The 23317-nt window shown below is 36.5% G+C and overlaps 1 protein-coding gene across 1 annotated transcript in view; it reads right to left on the minus strand.

Annotated features, from left to right (window-relative positions):
- Positions 1 to 23317, minus strand: part of Hacl (2-hydroxyacyl-CoA lyase) — a 270179-nt gene that overhangs the window by 129631 nt on the left and 117231 nt on the right. Inside the window, exons 9-11 of the mRNA XM_090403161.1 lie at positions 17998 to 18103; positions 13688 to 13771; positions 4724 to 4825 (exon numbers count right to left, since the gene is read on the minus strand). Of these exons, the coding sequence (XP_090259287.1) occupies positions 4724 to 4825; positions 13688 to 13771; positions 17998 to 18103 (292 nt within the window). The remainder of the gene's footprint in view (positions 1 to 4723; positions 4826 to 13687; positions 13772 to 17997; positions 18104 to 23317) is intronic.

Here is a 23317-nt window from a genome sequence, read left to right on the forward strand (position 1 = left end):
TGTGCCTGCTGGTGAGCTTTCTCCTTGAATTCCTTCAACAAATTTTTCTGTTTTTCTAGCTTCAGCTTAATGATGATATTCATCCAGTTAACTCTCACCTCATTTATTCTCCTGTCTCTAGGTATGCAGTCTGTTATTGCTTCCTTCAATTTATCATTTTCCATGCACTATCAACATCCAGCCCATGCAGTTTCACAATACCATAGCACTGGTCCAAGTAATCTCCTAAGCTTGTCAATACTTACCAGCCCTATAATTCCACATGTACTCCCTCTTAATTGAAAATTCCACATATTAAGCCACCTCCCAGGTCAAGGCCTTATGATCACTCTCACCAATTGGTGCCAGTGTGGTCATATTGGTTATAGACAAATTCACTGATGCAATTACTAGATGTACTCTCAAATCTCTAGTCTATTCCATCATATGCTACCTCAGGTAGCATATGATGATAATTACAAATAATTATTTGTAATTATTTCCATCTCCTAATCTATAGAAGCATCCAACTGTATATTTTGTTCTGCTAGCCACTATCTCATACTAGATGGCCCCAAATTTGCTATTTTCACTGGCCTGCAGTTGAACTTCTACTCCATTCTTTTCTCTCTATCCTCCCTGAACATACTGTACCCTTCACACTCTATCCCACTAACTATATTATCTTCTGTCAGCCATGTGTTACTAATGCCGATAACCTTTGGCCAGGATGAACTAACAAATGCCAATAACTCATTCCCCTTGTTCCAAATGCTCCTGGCATTAGTGTACATAAAGACCAAAAGCCCCTTAGTCCCACTGCTATTCTGACACTTTATACTAATATCCAATTCTGGTTTGTTATCAGCAGTACTAAAGCATTTTATGCACATTCTTACAGTCAGCTGCCTCATTGATATCTGTGTATATCTTGCTCAATGGCTTCTCTCCGAAAAGTACTTGATTTTGCATATCCACTTTCACTTCATTCAACAACATTTTTTCCAGACTTTGAATACTAAATCCATTCAGATGCAAACCATTCTTGTTGTATAAGTCTTTTTGTCTGTGAAACTCACTCCACACATCCACAATATGAAATTCAAATTCCAGACGACTGGAATAGAGCTCATAAGTATACATATATAAAAAGGGAAATAAAACTAAATATAGGAATTACACAGAATCCAACAAGTGTTCCAGTTAAGATTTATACAATCATACTTGAGATAAGAAAAACTTGGAGAACAAGCTAGGTTTAGTAAAAATTTGGGATCACAATTTCAGTGGTCTTGGAATATAAGATTTATAAATTAACTTTTATAGATCTGGAAAAAGAAAAATTCCAAAGAAAATAATGCACGAAATTGTGAGGATTACAGAACGGCGAGCCTAATATCCCATGCATATAAAATTATTTTAACCAGTGTTAACAAAGAAATTGAAAGAGCCTTAATTGGTGAATTGAGTAAACAACAGAAAGGCTTCAGGAACCATTAATACTATCCTGGAACTAAAAATATTAATAGAAATAGAAAAATCACTTGAAAGAAATAGGAACATATAAATATGCTTCATAGACTTTCAGAAGGCCTTCGACCAGATAAAACATAATAAAATGTTCAATATATTAGATAAATTAGACATAGAAGATCATGTACTTAAGATTATAAAAATGATTTATACCAAACAGAAGATAAAGCTGTTTAACTCTGAGAACTTCTGAAGTAAAAATAAAAAGAGGAGTTAGACAAGGTTGTATCCTTTCACCAAATTTATTTAATATCTATAGTGAGACTGATGAAAAAGATTGAAAAACAAAAAATAGGAATTAGTATCAATGGTATAAAATACAACAATCTTAGATATGCTGATGATACTATTCCAATAACAGAAAACTGAAATAAATTAATCAAATTACTGCAGCTACTAATTGAAGAAGGTAAAGAGTTTGGATTAGATATAAATGCAAAAAAGACCAAATTTATGAAAATCTCAAAAGAAAACAGATCTGAGCCAGAAATATTCATTAACAATATGAAATTTGAACGTAACAGCATACAAATATTTAGGAACATACTTTACTGCAGATGGAAAGCAAGATAAAGAAATAAAAGTAAGAACAGTCATAGCTAAAGATCCCTTCTGGAAAAATAAAGATCTGCTCAGAAGTTCTGTGGGTATCGAGACAAAGAAAGGAATGATTAGAACATTAGTGTGGCTAATTTTCACATATGGAAGTGAGACAAGGGTATTCAAGAAGACAGTAAGACAACAGATAATGGCCTTTGAAATGTGGTGCTATAGGAGAGCTCTGAAAATCTCATGGACAGAACATGTGACAAATACAGAAATCTTAATTACAGGAAACGATCCAGAGAAAGATGAGATTGGCAGGACATGTACTGAGAGGTGTAGCAGGACAGAGGATACTAACAGTTTTGGAAGAAAAAATTATGGGAAAAGGATCAAGAGGTAAAAAACAAAGGACATGGTTTGAAGATATAAGATCATGGACAGGATCACATGGCTATGCAGAAACAAAAAGGAAAGCCACCAACAGAGAGAACTGGAAGGACATGGTACTGCACCCTCTCACTGAGGAAACTACATGAAGAAGATCTGGAAAAGACATATGACAAGGTGCAAGATGAAGACCGCTCAAAACACTATGATTATGTAGTATAAACAGGACATTATATTGAGCAATACATAGTCTATATCTGTATTGTAAGTCAGCAATTAAAACTAAAGAAGGTACAGGAAGATGGTTTGATATAAAATCAGGTATGAGACAAGCACACACTATTTCTACTGTTATTTATTACCTGAATGAATCACATTATAAAAGCAAGTGGCCTTAAACCTGATATGAAAGTTGGAGATGTTCTCAGCAATTTACATTGAGTAGATAATATTATGCTTTGCATTATATCCAGTACAATTCTGTAGGATTCTTAAACTAGACTGAATTACTGTATTCGATTTGGCAAGAAAAGTAGTAATTAGAAGAAAGACTAAATACAGACAAGAATGTTTGGAAACAACATCTACATATTGAATAAAGAATCTATAAAACATTTCAATTTTAGCTTCTATCTAGGCTAAATTTTTCACAAAGTTCAAAAATTAAATAGAGAAATAGACAACAAAATAAGCAAAGCTGGTATAGTATGGAGTCAACTGAAGAAATCTATGTGGAAGAAGAGAGAAAGTAGTCAAAACATTAAATTAACAGTATACAAGACAGGATTCAAGAGAATTTTTTTATGAATCTGAGAATTGTTAGAAATGAGTTAATATCAGACTAGAGATGACAGATTAGGGGTGTGAATAGATGTCAATAGCAAATTCATATTAAAAATGAAGATATTAGAAAGCAAAATTGACATTGTTAGCATTTAAGAATACTTGAGCAGCTAATATCAGGCAGTATAGTAAATAAAACAGAACAGATTATTATTAGCCTGCCATCAATGATTGTTGATAGCCTGCCATCAACAATCATCAATGATTGTTGATGGCAGGCTAATAATAATGTATACTTAAACATTTAGTGCTATCACAATATCTTGTACATCCTACATAAATATCAATAATCTAATGATAAATTATCTCCTATGTCACTCATTTTTCTAACTCTGGGGATGGAATCAGATATAGCTTTCAGACATACTAATTTGTCAGTTACATTCAAGATCACTGAAATGAATATAAATGCTTAATTTTATCAAAGCCAAAATCTTCTAATTACTATTTTCCCTGTAGAAAAATCATTTTATTACCTAACTATGGTTCCTTATTTTTATGGTTTCTTTCTGGAAAAATGAAACTTTCCATTACTAATTATATGAAGAACCAAAGGCTTCAATTTGGCGACATGAACTTATTTAAGTTAAGGGATGAGAAACAATATGTGAGATACAATATCCCTTAACTTAAATAAGTTCATGTCGCCGAATTGAAGCCTTTGGCTCTTCATATAATTAGTAATTTATTAGGACACCTCCATGGCTATTCTCATAGAAGGGATATAAGTTCTGTTTGCTACAAACTTGGTATTAACTAGGTCTACCTACTCACTGATGAGACCTCAAAAAAGGTTGAAACCGGTCTGGATAGTGACCTTCTCTCAATGTAGAACAGTAATACACCTCCTAGGAGCTAAGTTCACATTATGTGTAAATATCAAGAATAGTGATCGGAGCTTGCTCCGCCCTTTCTATGAGTTGCCTCAACTTGCACTACCCTATGGGATCAGGTGCTGCTATCCAGGTATTTGCTTATACTTGGAATCGCTGGACTTTATATACAGTTTCTATATTCGGCATGAAACTCTTTGAGTTTCCCCATTCAGCTAAGAAACAATATGGGATACAATATCCCTTAACTTAAAAAAAAATTTCCATTTTTCATAGTGTGATAAAAGAAACAAAGCATTTTTCTTTCATAGAAATATTTATGAAAATTTTATATAATGAAGATTTAATCAAATGCATATATAGCTGACTCTCAGTACAGCAAACACTGTTATAACAAACCTACTCACTTGCCATAGTGAATTACCGAAAACTTTTGCTTGAAGCCAAACCACTGATTACAGCTAATTATAAAATATTTAGGTTATAAGCTTGCTATAGTGAGAATCAACAGTAGAAAGATATTACATTTGCTGGTCATCACATACAGAAGCAAAATGCCCAAATCATCAAGAATGAAGCCAACAAAACTGAATTATGCTTACCAAAACAGCATCAAAGTTAGATTTAATTTTCTCTTTCAAGCTAACCCACCATTCTGATGAAGACGGATAACTCCAAGACCTCTTCTCCAGTTCAATTAAAAGCTATATACACAGAAAAATAAAAGTCCACTTTTATTCCAATTTTAATTTTATTTTATTAAAATTCACTAAAATACTGTCGTCACTGATGCCTTATGGCCACATCTGGACTACTGTTTGTAAATCTGAATGATGGTATATTAAACACTGAGATAGGCCACAGGCTAAACTTTCCTCACTCTACTGTTGTCACAGTTGTTAAATATAAAATAAAATTCTTATTAAAGTGCTAGCTCAGTTGATATTGAAAAACTGCCAAAATGAGAAAACTTTAATTTCTGAAAAATTTTTTCATATGTAAAAATTAATGATTAATTTTTAATTATTGCTTAAAATGCTATTATACTAATACATATAAATAAATAAACAAGACAAATAAATAAAAAAGGCAATGATTTGTTATATAATGAAATTCGCTATACAATGGTGGTCTGGAACCTAGTGTGTTGTATGACCAGGGTGCATACACACAGTACATTACAGTTAATTGGTTCACCAGTTAATCACGACAGCCAGGACAGCCATTTTATTGGGAAAAGTCTAGAAGAAGGGTGCTTAAGGGTCAAAGCTGTATAATTGAGAGGAGACCTCCACATAGCCTTTAAAGGACTGCGGAGAACCGACCAGGGCTTCTGACCTAATGTCCAATCCTCACCTTCTCGTGGTGCACCCTGTTGGTTATCTACTTGGATACCGAAGGAACGAGGATGGGCTGGCAATTTGGGATTTAGCTGACCAAATTGAATTCTTATTGGTTAAACCAAAATAACAAATGATGGTCCAACATGACAAAATTTCATGCCGGCTGGGGAGTCGCCCGGTTAAACAAGGCCCCCGTTGTTTTCGCCAGGGAACCAGGGCGAACAGCGAAAAGTCAGCTACTGGAACAAATCTGAAAACAAACCCCAAATCAACATCACCAGAGTTAAAGATCGGTACTATCAACGTAAGAAGCCTGAATGGCAAAGAAATGGAGCTAGCTGAGGAATTACATAAGTACCAGATCGACATAATAGGGGTGACTGAAACAAAAAAGACCAAAACTGGTGAGATCTCTCTGAGCAATAAATACAAAATGTTATATTCAGGGAGTGACAATCAAGGAAAAGAAGGAGTAGCCATAGTATTCAACACAAAATACGAGGCTAATCTTCTTGAATGGCAGTCAGTCTCAAGTAGAGTAATCTGGGCAAATATGAGAATGGGGAACTGGACAATGAGACTTATTTGTGCCTATGGTCCCACAGAAGGTTCTACTAAGGTAGAAGTGGAGGAATTTTTTGAGGCTTTAGAAAAAGCATCTGACACAATGAAAAAGGAAAAGTTGGTCCTTATTGTGGATCTAAATAGCAGAGTAGGAAATGATTGTGAGACATACAAAAATATTTTGGGAAAATTTGGAGAAAAGAGCAAAGCTAATAATAATGGCAAATATCTGTTGGATTTCTGCTCAGGACATGGACTGGTTATTACTAACACCATGTTCCAACATAAAAATGTGCACAAATTCACATGGAGAGAAGAGGCTAGGAATAAGAAAAGTCTCATTGACTATGTTATCGTTGATAGCGATATTTTCTTCCCTGGTGCAGGACACCGGAGTGTACAGAGGATTTGAAATTGGAAGTGATCACTATTTAGTCTTGAGCAGGATAAAATTGAATTTCATATTGAAAAGAATAACATGTAAAAAAGTTTAAAGCGAATAAAAGTTGAGCAGCTCTCAGATGTGAACTGTAGACTAAAATACACAAAGATTATTGAAGAAAAAATGAAAGAGTTTGAGAACAGGAATCAAACCTTGGAGATTCAGTGGCAAACTCTGAAGAAAACATTGATTAATTCTGCCAGAGAGGCATGTGGTGAGGTTGTCTGCAAGGATAAAAAAATCAGAACTCCCTGGTGGACACAGGAAGTTAAAGAGGCAGTGAAAGAAAAGAAGAAAGCATATCAAAAGTTGCTGTCAAATAAGTCAGCTTGTGCTCTTAGAGAATATAGAGACAAATGCAAGAATGCTAAACACTGTGTAAAACTAGCTAAACAAAAGTCATGGGAGGACTTTGGCAAGAATATAGAAAATAAATATCAAGATGATGGCAAAATATTCTGGAGGTTGTTGAAGAAGCTTAGGAATGGAGGAAAGAGTGCTGTAAAAGGAGTTAGAGATGATAAAGGTGACATGAAAACAGGAGAAAAAGATATCCTTGAAGTATGGAGTAATTACTTTGAAAAACTGCTAAATGAAACAAGTAGTGATGACAGCACAGTGATAAAAAACACTGACCAGGCATGCAGTCAGGAATACATATCCATACTTGAAGTAGAAAAAGCCATCAAAGGCTTGAAATGTGGAAAGGCAGCAGGAGTAGATGATATTCGACCAGAAATGCTGAAGTATGGTGGTATAAGAGTCTTACAGTGGCTGCACTGCATAGTTCAGAAAGCCTGGACAGAGGGACGAATTCCTGATAATTGGAGTAGAGCTCTCATAGTACTCATACATAAAAAGGGAAATAAAACTGAATGTGAGAATTACAGAGGTATTTCCCTACTGAGTGTTCCTGGCAAGATCTATGCAAGTATACTTGAGAAACGGTTGAGAAGAATTATGGAAGAAAAGCTTGGTGAAGAGCAAGCTGGATTCAAGCCAAATAGAGGCTGTCAGGATCAGATCTTCACTTTACGACAAATAGTCGAGAAAGCATGGGAATATAACAAAGATCTGTATTTAAGTTTTGTCGATTTGGAAAAGGCATATGATAAGGTGCCAAGAGAGAAGCTATTCAATACGCTGCAGTTATATGGTGTCAACGGGGCATTATATCAAGGAATACTTAGTCTTTATTTGAGTTGTAAGTCAGCAGTTGGAATTGAAGGAAGTACAGGAAGATGGTTTAACGTTAAATCTGGTATCAGACAAGGATGTATCCCCTCTGTTATTCATTATCTATATGGATCACATTATGAAACAAAGTGGTATTAAACATGATATCAAAATTGGAGATGTTAATGTCAGCTCTTTGCTTTATGCGGATGATGTTATACTTCTAAATAAATCCGCTACAAGTCTGCAAGATTCTCCGACTAAATTGAATAGCTGTTGTAATAGATATGGTATGAAGGTCAGCAATAAAAAGACAAAGACAATGAAAATAGGCAGAATCATTGAAAATGTTAACTGTGTTGTGAATGGAGAACCTGTGGAACAAGTAAAACATTTCAGCTACTTAGGCACAATTTTTACTGAAGATGGTAAATTAAATATAGAAATAGACAACAGAATCAGTAAAGCTGGTATGATGGGAAGTCAACTGAATAAATTCATATGGAATAAGAGAGAAATTAGCCGGAACACTAAATTAGCTGTATACAAGACAGTGTTCAAACCAGTGTTAACTTATGGATCTGAGAGCTGGGTCAGAAGTAAAACACTTGACCAAAGACTAGAGACTGCAGATACGAGAGTCCTGAGAAAGAATATAGGCATGAACAGATGGCATCAATGGCAATATCATATTAAAAATGAGGATATTAGGAAAGAACTTGACATTGTCTTCATCCAGGAATGCGTTAGCAGAGCTAATCTTAGGTGGTATGGTCACTTGTACAGAATGGGCGAGGAAAGATTAGCAAAACAAGTGTTCTCTGCCAGGTTGGCAGCAAAACGACCCAGAGGAAGACCAAGATATAGGTGGATTGATACGGTACAAAGTGCCTTAGACGATAGAAATATAAGATCTGATAATGTTGCAGTCTTGACAAGTAACAGACTGATTTGGAGGAAAATTGTAGATAGGAAGTTAGTAATGATATAATTTTTTCATATAGTACTATCATATCCTGTACATCCCTTTTGGGTACATGGCAGGAATTTGATGATGATGAAGTCTAGAAGAACAAAAGTGAGAATATAACATGAATTTGCTTTGTCTATTTGGGACACAATGCCAATCACGACAGCCATTTTATTGGGAAAAGTCTAGAAGAACAAAAATGAGAATATAACAAGAATTTGCTTTGTCTATTTGGGACACAATGCCATTTAAACTGGACTAGCCAATAATCTCTACCACATGGAATGTTATAAAAATTACATAAAAATTCAAGAATTTAGTGTTGATGACAGCTACAGTGCCAATGAAACAAGACTGTTATTGTGCCTCAATGAGTGGTTCCCTGTGTTATAAACACTACACCATTTGGATCAAAGAAAATAATGAATCATGTAACAGTGTTATGCTGTTCAAATATGTCAGGAACTGGTAAATGAAAAATGAAAACCATTATTGGAAAAAGATCTTGGCCTAAATGCTTTAATCAGATTAGAATTGAGAATTTACCATGCCATAAGAATTGTGCAGATGAGATGGGACATCAAATTACAGCAGAAATCAAGAAAATTTTTACAGGACATCTTTACTGGTTCTTCACAAATGCTAAGGAAGTCAGTGCAAAAGTAAATCTTTTACAAGCAATACAGTTTATGGCCCAATAGTTGATGAGAAATTGCTTGCTGCGATTTTAATTATTTAATCCTGGATATACCAGGTATGGTCAACAGTGAAAATGACACCCCATTAGACATGAACCACATCAGAAACTGTCAAATATTTGTCCATTGACAAGTGTTCAATACTGTAATGAAAATGATTATCTTGAGAAACAACATTGCGGAAAAAATTTCGCCAACATCACAGGACAGAAGTACAAGAAAGTGATAAAGATAACACTCCTGAGCTTTGCTATACCTGCACTAAATACCTGATTTTCATTTCGTTCAATTGCAGTCAATAAAAAACTGACAGGCTACCTCAATCAGTTCTTAGCAGTTAATGATGTTCTAGGAATTGATCAAGGTAGCCTATCTTAATAAATTTAGATCTTATATGTCATCTGCAACCTCTCAAATTCTCCATTCTCAGCATTTCAGAGTCCTGATAGATCTGATTATAGTGTTGGGGGAGATTCAGTTAAAGAAAGGATTCTGTCTCTGGTTGGTGATAGAGATCATGTAGTACTCACTTGGGAAGTGACTAAGTTTATGAATGTTCCATTCAGAAAAGGTTAGGTTACATGCTGAACTACAAAGCAGGAAATTATGACACCTGAGGAGTAGGGCTGGGTTCTGCACCATGGTATCAGTTGTTAGATGGGAAGGATATCAACAGTGCATGGGAAGTGTTTAAAAAATACTTAAATGATGCAATATCAGAACGTGTACCTAGAGTTCGAAGAATAAATAGAGTAGGAGTGAAATGGATGTGTAATCCACTGGCTCTGCAAGCTTAAAGGCAACCTAAAAGAATTCTATTGTTATGGTGCAAGTAAAACCAAGAATGAATTTGAAAGAATAACTACTGAATATAGATGGTATGTTGCGACTGATACAGAAGTGACTGTTCAACTAATGCCATTTTGCTAAAATGCTATCAACCTGGTATATGCAACACCGAACTCTCTGCTACCTCTTCACCATATGAGGAAACTCATGTGGATGAGGAGGAATTACTAGAGCTGTTGCACAAACTGAATAAGAATTCTGCAATAGGAACTGATGGGATATCAGCACAGATGATAAAAGAGTGTTCAGCTAAACTGGCTAGTCCTTTGACGTGGCTATATAATTTGAGTCTCAGAACAGGGAATATTCCTCAGGAATGGAAAAAATGTATGGTAATCCCATTGCTCGAGGGTAGTGCAAAGACCGACGTATCCAAATATTGACCGATCAGTATCTCAGGAGTAGTGGTGAAGATTGTGGAAAAGTTGGTTAGGACTCACATTCATAAATGGGTTGCCAGATAATTTCTACTTTGCAACGAACAGCATGGATTTACTAAGGGAAGGTCATGTTTTAGCAACTCGACCACATTCTATAATAATGTTATCACTGAGATAGACAAGGAGAATGGATATACCATGAGCTTTGGTTTGTGCTAAGGCTTTTGACAGAATACAGCATGGAAGACTGTTGCATAAATTGGAGAATATGGGATTGGATTATGAACTATTGACATGGATAAGAGGATAGTTGACTGACATATCAAAAAGCCATACATGAAAATGTGAATTCAAGGTAAACAGTGGTCTGCCTCAAGGATCAGTCCTTTCTCCATTGTTATTTAATCTGTACATTAACATTAATGACATTGGGAAGGATATGACATGCGACACATACAGATATTTGCCAATGATGCAAAGATAGGTAAGGTAATCAGGAGTGCTGCTGATATGCAGTACTTGCAGAATGATTTGAATAGTTGGCATGGGAAAATGGCTGTCAGTTCAATGTTAATAAATGTAAAGTCATGTAATCTGTGTGATTAGATATCCAATGTTGTATTATGTTTGTGGGATTATGCTAGAAGAGGGATTATCCAAGATCAGGCTAGGGTTTGGAAGTTTCAGTAGACAGGAAGTTGAAGTTCATTTGTCACATAGCAAAAATTCTAATACAACTCAGAGAATAATTGAAATGCTGAAACGAACCTTGACATGTAAAGATAAGGAAGTTATTTTGCATCTTTACAAGGACTTGGTAAGATCTCACTTGGATTATTGCATGCAGGTCTGGTCTCCTGGTTTTCGTTGTGATTCTAATAAAGCAGAGTGTCAAAAATGATATCAAGATTTTGGAATACTGATTATGAAGGCAGATTGAGAATTTGTAGGCTGCAGACACTAGCAAACAGGAGAAAGAGGGGTGATATGATGGAGACTTACAATCTTCTGAAAGGGTTATACAGAATTTCAGTAGATGGAATTTTTAATTTTCTGGAGGGTGGGGAAAGGACGTGAGGTCATCCTTGGAAGTTGAGGATAAGTGATGTCAAGAAGGGAAAGATAGAGGGCTTGATTTTTCTGTAGAGTGGTACGTGATTGGAATGGATTGCTGTCGGATGTTCTGTGTGCAAGTAGTGTGAATGAATTCAAGAGCAGGTATGACAGCTAGTATGAATAATATTGCCTCCCTCGATGAGTTCCTCACTCCTGCAGTTTCTCTTAATAATAATAATAATATGCCCTCTAAACTTCAGTCTATCAGCCATTACTCTCAAATCTTGAATCTCAAACTTCCTGCAGTACAGCATCATCAGTGCACAGCCTTATATTTCTGAACTCCAAAATGCAACATCTTGCACTCATTAAAAACTACAACCCCATTCCTCTTTCCAAGTCAAAAGCCTATTGAAATCTTCCTGAAGGGAATTAATATCAGCAGTGCTACTTATCTCCTCAACTGTGCATAATCAGCAAACAACTGAAGATCCCAAGTCAGTCCACACGATATATCATTCACAAACAAGTTAATCAAGAGTGGCCTGAGAACAGAACTGTGGGACACACCACTGGTTACCCTACTTTTTTGAGACACTGCTCCATTATACACAATTTGCCTGTATTATTCAGAGAGCCAATCTCCAATCAATCTAACAATATAGTATCTATTTCCTCCTCTGCAGCTTGTACACCAACTTGTCATGTTGTAATCGGTCAAATGCTCTTGCAAAGTTCCAAGAAGATCACTGTATGTGATTCTCCCTTAACTAGAATACTTGTCACCTTGTAATAAAATGCATGTAAATTGCTAAAACAAGACCTACTCTTTACAAATTTGTGCCAAACATCATAAATACTATGTCCATCAATCCAATCTTATGTTATTTAACTAACCAATCTCTTCAACATCTTGATAAGTGCATTATACAGATAAAAGAGACAATGATTTGATCAACGGTTATTCTACTGGCCAGACCTCTAGTGAAATAAAATAAAATAAAATGAAGCTATAACTACTGCCTATCATGTACACGTGTTAATCATCATCCGTTATTATATATAGAATTTTTTCTCTTCGACTACTTTCTAAGAATACTTTGGTACCATTACGTATATATTTATTTCCAACACATGAACTGTGTGTTGTAGTCAAATGACTACAACACACAGTCCATTCAAGACCACAATCTGTGTAGAGTGCTATAGCACTTAAAATGCTGCACTTACCGGCATTTCAAGATTCTTAGTATTGAAAGAGTTTTTGCTCTCTATGTCTCTATCCCTGGTCTCTGACAAAACCAACCAGTTTGAAACAGCTGTCAGGCCAGTGAAACCTTAAAAAATGGACCAAATTAGAAAGCGAATACATGGACACCTGAGCAGCGTGCATGTTTTCTAAGGTGGTCAGCGCTAGGGCAACTCGTAAATGCTGGTGGGCGTATTCCCCATAAGCTCTCTGGTCAACTTATTTTTACGAGACTTTTATAGTTTCTACATTCAGCTTTGAAATAATGCTGGATCTGATATCCACTTGATTTTTATAATTTTTGTATCACCGAACTGAAGCCTTTTGGCTCTTTATTTTAGTATATATCCGCACGGTTAGCCTAGTGGCTTTGCGCTTCGCAACCATATGCCTGGGGAAGGAGTGTCCTAGGTTCGATTCCCGTCCACGACGTGAGGAACTTAAGGATCTTCCTCAGCCATAGCCAAGTTAGCCGGTCTTGGGCGTGGGCAGCAGGGTTTTTTCCGCCAGTTTATCTGGGGTTTTTCATCCCGCAAGCAGGCAAACTGGCCCCGTGAACACACAGGTTACAGTCATAAATACTTACGGCAAGGAAGGCAACGGGAAACTGCCTTGCTCATAATCATCTCTCCCTAGAATGGTAGCATATAGCTATCCCCCCCCCCCCCCCCCGGCCATATGGCAGATGGGAACCAGAAGAATTTTAGTATATAGCACTTAATCTTATCAGCATCATTTAAGCATCTGAGATAGCAAAACAAAACTAACATTAATGCTAAATATTATGCTAAAAGTCACAGATCTTTAAAAAAGTGGAACATAATCACATTCATTCTCACCTGTTTAGAAATGGAATTTACATCTCCAGAAAGTGCAACTTTAGCTTGAACACTGTTGTGAAGTTCTTCTGCCATTATATCTACCTAATCCCACCAAATTAATATAAATTATTAATTTCAAATTTCTAAAGCTGAAACATGCACATATATCAAGTACCATCTAAAATGTTGTCTGCAAATATACAATATATAAAAAACTCAACTTGAAAGCAATTTCATATATTATTACTATTTCTTAGACCACTGCAATGTCAAAAAGACTGATCGTGGAAGGGATCCTCATTATCAAAGACAATACTCATAAAACTGTTGTAAACTCATTTATTGTTTCTACACTTACCACACTCTCAAATAATGCTCAATACTTGCTCATCATTCAAATAAAAAAAATGCATGGCAGTTGACAAACATTTCGTTTACAGCTATGCAACAGTTCCATACACATTCTTCTCAAGACCATGTACTCAAAAATGACATCATGATGGAGGTTTCACTATCAAACAACACTTATCAAATGATCTGAATCTGATGTACTGTTTCTGCCTTCACCACTCTCTCGTGTTCACTACTTACCTATCATTCTCTATGCAAAAACTGCTTTTCACTTCCTTTTACACACACACTTTCCTTATAACAGCTCTCAAGGATGGCCTCTTGTTCTGTCCCTGTGCCCAACCTCTTATGAAAAATTCCCATGTACATTAACCTGTTACGAAAAGATTAATGCAGAATTTGTATCCAACATTCTGGACGACTTATGTCTCAATCATATCACCAGTTATTCTCATGTTTCTTAGGCTATGCAGATGATGTTCTTTCATTCTGTCCTCACATAGATATTCTTTTAAAGATCTGACACTACCTCAATCACTCTTCGAGCTTTTTAAAATCTCTTCATCTCCTCAAAAACTAGATGATCAAATCTATGCAAAGGATCAAATGTAGCTTGATCAAGAGCTAAAGAATGAATATAACCTTTATTTCTACATATCAATGTCCTCCTACTCCTTGGCACATCATTATACAATTCATTGTATAATTCACACAGTTCTCATTATATGACCACCATCATACCCATATCCCTCCTACTTTCAATAAATTTCCATGAAATGATTTTTTTTTTAATTTATAGTTTCCATCTTTACGTATGGTTTCTACATAAATGCAGTGCTTATATTTTTGTATCAAAACACTGTTGCATTCATTTATATTTGAAAGATATCAAATTGCATGAAACAGCAAATGAATGAAAACATTTATCTCACAAATACACAGAGTGATTATAATTAAAGTACACATTGCAAAAGGCTGCAACTGGGTAACTATTCAGCAGAACGATTTAATATTTTAACATGTGTGCAGCAGCAAAATTTTATTTTGTGCAAAAACCAACATTAGTTCTAAAATGTTGCCACTAGGGTGATACATGGCATTGTAATACATATACATTATATGATACTTCTGGTATGCAGTGAAATGCTGTGATCAAACCATTTATGCAAATGACAAATGTCCCCAATGATGTATGCTTCAGAAGAAGCTTCTATAAAAGAAGGTAGCTGTGGAATGCATCAGTTCATTGCCTGTGAACAGACAATAAAGCACAATGTCACCATTACCGAAGGATCACACACTTCTGGTGAAGTTGTTTCACCAAAATAACAGCTGCGCCTTGACAGCACTGTGAAAGTTCAGAACATTAAAGGGATTAAAAACAGGTCCTATAGCTGCAAATGCTTTATGCAAAATAATCCAGAAATTTGAAGATTCCTTAGATGTCAAACCTGGTAGAGGAAGGAAGTACATCGAACAGCACACAGTGGAGGAAGTAGTCATAGCATTACAGAAAGAAAGGATAGCAAATGCCATAGGAAGTAGTAGTGCATGGAGTATTGCACAGTTTGCAGAGTCATAAGACAAATTCTGCATGGTTATCCTTACATATCCCATGTTCAGCAATTGCTTGATCCTAACCAGGATGTATGAGAAACATTTGCCTTGCAGTTTCTTACTCAGACCGAATTGGACAATGACTGGCCTTGGAACATTTTCTGGATTGATGAAGCTCACTTCCATCTGGATGATACTGTGAATATGTACAACTGCAAACCCACACACTGAGTAATAAATTCTACTTCATTCTCCAAAGGTCACCATTTGGTGTGGTTTTACAGTGGAATTCATTATTGGCCCTTTCTTTTTCGAAGAGTTCAGTCCTGCTGCTCTCGTTACCTGCACTGTTAATGGCCAGTGATATGCATTCTCTTTCTTAGCCAATCAAGCGATTACAACACTTCAATAGCACCAGTGCTTGGATTCAACAGTTTTTATGCAGGATGGTTTCCCTCCTCACATCGCCACTCCTGTCAAGTGGTTGTTGTGGACACATTTACCAAAGACAGAATCATCAGCTGCCAACATGCTCACCAGATCTGAACCCCTGTGATTTTTGGCAGTGGGAACATCTCAAAGATGTCTATTGTGGACACATAGCCAATTTAGTGGACCTCAAGACCAGATCCACAACATTTCAAGTGAAACTCTACATTAAGTGGTCGAGCATGCGATTTTGCGATTTCAGCATGTTGCCGACAATGGATGACAGCATATCGAACATGTTGTGTAACCACACACCACACTGTGTATGTATCCAACATTTTGTGACATTTCTGAGTATTGCAGCGCCATGTATCACCCTAGTGGCAACTTTTAGAACTAACGTTAGTTTCTGCACAAAATAAAATTCCATTGCCATACACATGTTAAATATTAAATCGTTTCACTAAGTAATTACCTAGTTACAGCCTTTCGAAATGTGAACTTTAATTATAATTACCCTAAATAATTCTAAATAGTCATTTTAAGTGTGCATGTCATAACTTGCACTATATATACACTGGGAAGCAATAAGAGCCATTTGCATTTTCCTGCAATTCAACTTATCCCAATGATATGTTAATGTATGCTCTGAACTCGAAACCACTTATTCTGCTTAGTGACAAATCTATGATATATGATATATTTGGTTTAATCCTTTATCCAAGTATAAGCAAACAAAGTTTGTGCCTGAAGTATTTTTTACAACTTGTAGCAAAGGTGCTATAAGTTCTCATCACTTGCCTTAGTATCCCATAATGCAAAGCACATATCCTTGCAGACATGCATAATGCTATGCATTAATGGAAGGGTTACTACCCAGACCGGTTTTGACCTTTATTGAGGTCTCATCAGTGGGAGCAAGACCCAGAGGTGGTGATATTAAGGTGGAAGTAATGGAGAAGTCATATTTCCATATGCCAATATGGTGTCACATCTTATTATTAAAATTCTCTGGATTAGAGATGAGTTGATGGAATTTTTTCACTTGGCTAAGCTACTAATTATACATTTGGTTTAATCCTTTATCCAAGTGTAAGCAAACAAAGTTTGCGCCTGAAGCATCTTCAGGACTGGTGCAACTCGTGGCAAAGGTATAAGTTCTCATCACTTGCCTTACACTCGGATAAAGGATTAAGCCAAATATATAATTGGTAGCATAGCCAAGTGAAAAAACCTCCATCAACTCATCTTTAATCCAGAGAATTTTTAATAATAAGGTGTGACACCTTTTGGCAACTGGCATATGAAAATATGACTTCTCCATTACTTCCACCTTAGTATCACCACCTCTGGGTCTGGCTCCCACTGATGAGACCTCAATAAAGGTCGAAACTAGTCTGGGTAGTGGCCCTTGCCTTTAATGCATAGCATCATACATCTCCACAAGGATATGTGCTTTGCATTATGGGATACTAAGGCAAGTGATGTGAAGTCATACCACCTTTACCACAAGTTGTCCCAGTCCTGAAAATACTTCAGGTGCAAACTTTGTTTGCTTACACTTGAATGAAAGATTAAACCAAGTATATAATTGATAGCATAGCCAAGTGAAAAAACTTCCATCGACAAATCTATGGTTTGATATTATTCAACAAACATATCTTCAAATTTCTGATTCCTGGCTGAATTATAGTATTAAATTTTTATCAAATTTTGAAAGTACTATTTATTTATTAATGCTCATTAATTAATGACTAATATCTTGAAACTTGTATAATTCTGAAATCTTATAATTCAAATACTAAAACCATGAATTTATGGTTTTCCCTTTGTTATTACTAATTCCTTGTTAAATAAATATTTTTCATGTTAAATTTAAAACCTTTCCATCTTTAAGTGCAAGCTGGAAAAAAAAAAAAAAAAAAAAATTGAGGTATAATCTTTCAGATGTTAATTAGTGAACATTAAACACTTAGCAGAGATTTATTTACCTGTATGAATTGTACAGCAGAAGCAAATCTTGGAGCTTTACCAAAGTGGAGAATCCAATTTAATCTTGCCCCAAACAGCATGATAACATCAGATTCAAGTAATGCTCTAAATATCAAATACAAATCTGCTTCACTTTTGATTCCATTTTAAACAGATCAGTAAGTCATTTAATATATCATTAGTAATTAATAATACATGTAAAAAACTGACAATTGGAGAAATATAATAATTTCCAACAATTCGTATATGCAAAAGTTGAAAACAATAGAACATGGAAAGGCTTCTATAACAAATTAAGATTTCAATGAATTGAGGTTTCTGTGGTGTGAATTGTCCATTGCTATTTATCAGGTGAGAACCAAATATAAAAATCAGAAAGGTAACTGTTTAAGGACTGGTTTTGTACATCCTGTCATGTATATCCTCAAATTACAACTAATGAACATAACCAGATGTAAATTAATCTGAGGATGTATGAAACCATCCATTCAATAGTTCTTTTGATTATGTTATTTGCAGTTCTTGCCTGATAAATAGCAAATTAAGAATTCTTTAGAGCACCTTTTCACATGCTATGACTAATTCTGGTTGTTTTAGTTGTTAATTAGTCTTCAATATTAACAATGACTAAATAATAGGAATGGTAACAGTTACATTTATAGCAGTTTTAGATATTTTGTATATTTAGCAGCTTTATGTTTGTTAATAGTTGGGATTATGTGCACTGAATATTAATACAACTTGTAAAAAAACTCCTAAGAAATATGTGCATTAAAAGAAGGCTACTATAAAGAAATTATTATTCCAGATCCCCATGGAGTCACAAGAATAATCATGGAAGGACTGCCTTAGACAACTCAGTCTGCTGTACTATAGTGGTCTCTAAATTATTTGATCCTCAAATGAACAAATCTTCAATTAACTGACTCTTGAAATAGTGTCGACTGACTTTTGGTAGGGTATCATGCATTTGTACCTTGAGTTATCCAACCAGCTAACTGCTCTCCTGTTATATATGGATAATTGGATGATTACTGTACTATACTCCTTTAAACTCATTCACTGTCTCCTCTCACTATCCTCTAGCAATTCATTCCAAGCTCATACCATTCTTCATGCAAAAAACTTACTTCATATCCTCTTATTCACAAGGCTTATACGTTGGTCATACATAACTGGTAATTAGTTTACGGAATTAACAACGCATATAAAGTATATTAATTAAAGGTAACTTTAATAAATAACTTCTATATTTCGGCAACGTCACGTTGCCATCTTCAGGAACATAAAGATATGGTATGTGCACGCAGGCACTAACAAAAGCAAATGAGGAAGAAAGCAAGAAACTAATATTGTTCCTAAAGTCCTAATGGTGCCCTCTGGTGGGCTAATTTGGTTGACTTGGCAGTTGGGCTGAAGTTCTCAAAATGTAAGTCTCCCAAATTTGGGGTAGTTTCATGCACCCAAATCTGTTGAGGTTAGGAACGTTTTTTAGAGCTGCTGAAGATTCCCTGAATAATCTTTCGTATTTAAACTTGCTGCGGTGTATTATTTTTGTTTTCTTCCAACGAATTCTATGGTGGGTATCTAACGCATGGTCTGCCAGCCCGCTCTGGGCTGGCAGACCATGCGTTAACCATGCGTTAAACTACATCTGGTGAAACCGGATGTAGTCTTTGTGTTCTGAAATCATGATATTTGTTGTTCTGCCTGTTTGGCCAAAGTAGGACAATTTGCAGCTGCAAGGGACCTGGTATACACCATGTAGGTCAAGGGGAAGTGGTTGGTCTTTGGTAGAGTGGATAAGGGATGCCAACTTTTTATATGGTCTGTAACAAGAAGTAAGGTCATATTTTCTGAGGATATTGGTTATTTTTTCAGAGGTGCCCTGGATGTAGGGTATGGTGATAGATTGGTGTAATCTTTATTGTGGAGGGGGGGGGAGGAATTGTAGTTTACTGGTTTGAGTATTTTTTGGATTTTTTTGGGGGGGGGGGGGCTATAGCCATTGGCTAAGAAAGTGTTGTGGATGTGGTTTAGTTCAGTAGTTAGGGCCTTGTCATCTGAGCAGATTAATTTTGCCCTGTTATATAGTGTTTTTATAACCCCATATTGTTGTGAGGGGGGGGGAATTGCTGGTGAATGTATCTGCCAGTATGGGTGGGTTTTCTGTAAACAGAGAAAACCAAAGATTCATCAAGCTGGCAGGTGATTAAAGTGTCTAGGAAGGGGAGGGTGTTGTTTTCCTCTTTTTCTAAGGTGAACTGGACTCTGGGGGGGTGTTGGTTGTTTAAGTGTGTTAGGAAGGAGTAGAGTGAGCCTGGGCCATGTGGCCAAATAGCAAACATATCATCCACGTAACGAAGCCAAATAGTGGGTTTTTGTGGGGCGGAGTTTAAGGCTTTCTCTTCAAAGGTCTCCATAAAGAAAACTCACCTCAAACCTCCAAAAACCAACTTATCCAAAGACGAATATGCAGCCCTACAAGAAATGAAGAATAACAAAAAAATAGTAATCACCAAAGTAGATAAGGGAAACGCTACTGTGGTGCTAAATCAAAAGGACTACAAAGGTAAGCTTAATGCTTTAGTACTAGACCGTACTACTTACCTCCCTATTGAATATAATCCTACCAGCTCTCTCCACAGACTCCTTAAGAAAGTCACTTCTTGGCCTGTGGAGGTCACTAACAAACTAAAATCTTATAACTCTAACCCCCCCCCCTAACTTTCCCGATTATATGGACTCCCAAAAATACATAAACAAAATGTGCTATTACGTCCCATAGTGGATGGCATTGATTCCCCCACACATAAATTAGCCAAAACGCTCGCACACTATACTGGCAACACACCATCACACATAAAAAAACTCAGGCCACTTTAAAGCCAGTATAGAAAACCTCTCACTCCAACACACTGACATAATGGTCAGTTTTGACGTCTCCTCCCTATTCACTAATGTCCCACTCAAAGAAATCCTAGAGCTCATCCAAGCCAAGTTTCCTCCCGATATCTCAGTCCTATTTCAGTTCACAATGAACTCAGGCTATTTCGTTTGGCAAGGTAAGTTCTACAAACAGATAGAGGGGACAGCCACGGGTTCACCACTTTCCCCACCCTTGGCCAATTTCTTTATGGAGACCTTTGAAGTGAAAGCCTTAAACTCCGCCCCACAAAAACCTACTATTTGGCTTCGTTACGTGGATGATGTGTTCGCTATTTGGCCACATGGCCCAGACTCACTCTACTCCTTCCTAACACACTTAAACAACCAACACTCCCAGAGTCCAGTTCACCTTAGAAAAAGAGGAAAACAACACCCTCCCCTTCCTAGACACTTTAATCACCCGCCAGCTTGATGGATCTTTGGTTTTCTCTGTTTACAGAAAACCCACCCATACTGGCAGATACATTCACCAGCAATCCCACCACCCACCCTCACAACAATATGGGGTTATAAAAACACCATATAACAGGGCAAAATTAATCTGCTCAGATAACAAGGCCCCTAACTACTGAACTAAACCACATCCACAACACTTTCTTAGCCAATGGCTATAGCCCCCCCCAAAAAAAAATCCAAAAAATACTCAAACCAGTAAACCACAATTCCCCCCCCCCTCCACAATAAAGATTACACCAAATCTATCACCATCCCCTACATCCAGGGCATCTCTGAAAAAATAACCAATATCCTCAGAAAATATGACCTTACTTCTTGTTACAGACCATATAAAAAGTTGGCATCCCTTATCCGCTCTACCAACCACTTCCCCTTGACCTGCATGGTGTATACCAGGTCCCTTGCAGCTGCAAATTGTCCTACTTTGGCCAAACAGGCAGAACAACAAATATCAGGATTTCAGAACACAAAGACTACATCCGGTTTCACCAGTACAGCCGCTCTGGGTTGGCAGACCATGCGTTAGATACCACCATAGAATTCATTGGAAGAAAACAAAAATAATACACCGCAGCAAGTTTAAATACGAAAGATTATTCAGGGAATCTTCAGCAGCTCTAAAAAACGTTCCTAACCTCAACAAATTTGGGTGCATGAAACTACCTCAAATTTGGGAGACTTACATTTTGAGAACTTCAGCCCAACTGCCAAGTCAACCAAATTAGCCCACCAGAGGGCACCATTAGGACTTTAGGAACAATATTAGTTTCTTGCTTTCTTCCTCATTTGCTTTTATTAGTGCCTGCGTGCACATACCATATCTCTATGTTCCTGAAGATGGCAACGTGACGTTGCCGAAATATAGAAGTTATTTATTAAAGTTACCTTTAATTAATATACTTTATATGCATTGTTAATTCCTCTTATTCACTATTTGCAAGGATAAGCTCTTGTCCTTGTTCCTTCCCTTTGTTTTACCATATGAAAAATCTGCCAAATGTCAATGCAATAAATACTATTAACAACTTAAATGTTCAAATCACATCACCTCTTCATCTCCTTTTTGCCAAACTCAGCAGATTATATGCTGTAAGTTTATCCTTATAAACTAATGTTCAGCAGTCCCAAAATCATTTGTTATCTGATCATGAATCCATGTACTGAGGCTTAAGTGTGTGAGGACATCACATTGGAGGTTTAATGGAATATTTTCAGTACTGGGAAAGGATTAAAGCTAATTTTAATGCTTTTAATATTTTGTCTCAGTCACTGAAACATCTTCAGGGATTACAAATAACCTTTGTTACAACACACTCAAATGCAATACAATACTAAGTGAAACATGTGGCTGACTAAAGTCCTATCTGGGTGGTGTGCCCTCTATGGGTGTTTGCAGGTGGCCTTGGATGTAACGTGGGATCTCTGATAATTAATGTTCCCCAAATTTTGGGAAATTTTATGCAACCATATTTATTTAGATTCAGTTGATTTCTGCGTGCAGCTGCAGATTCTAAAAACAGTCTTTCTTTTTTGAATTTACTATGGTGGAGCATGGTGGTTTTTCTCCAGGAGATGCTGTGGGTTGTATCCAAACATGGTCTGCAAGGCCAAATTGACCATAATCGTGATTGCAGATGTATGATTTATGTTCTAAATGGATGGTTGCTGACCTGACTGTCTGTCCGAAGTAAGACAGCTTGCAGGAACAGGGTACTCTATATACTCCAGCAATGAGAGAGGAGGGAGCTGATCTTTGGTGGAACAGATAAGGGTAGCAAGTTTACGGTGGGGCTTAAAAGCTATGTGGTTGTATTTTTTTAAGGACCTGGTTATTTTTTCTGATGCGTCATGGATGTAGGGTATGGTGATGGCATTTCTGTACTCCTTCTGAAGAGATGGCTGGGGAATAGGGGA

The sequence above is a fragment of the Typopeltis vanoorti genome, chromosome 13, assembly GCF_054136105.1.
Source record: "Typopeltis vanoorti isolate ZY-2024b chromosome 13, IOZ_Tvanoo_1.0, whole genome shotgun sequence".
NCBI lineage: Eukaryota > Metazoa > Arthropoda > Arachnida > Uropygi > Thelyphonidae > Typopeltis > Typopeltis vanoorti.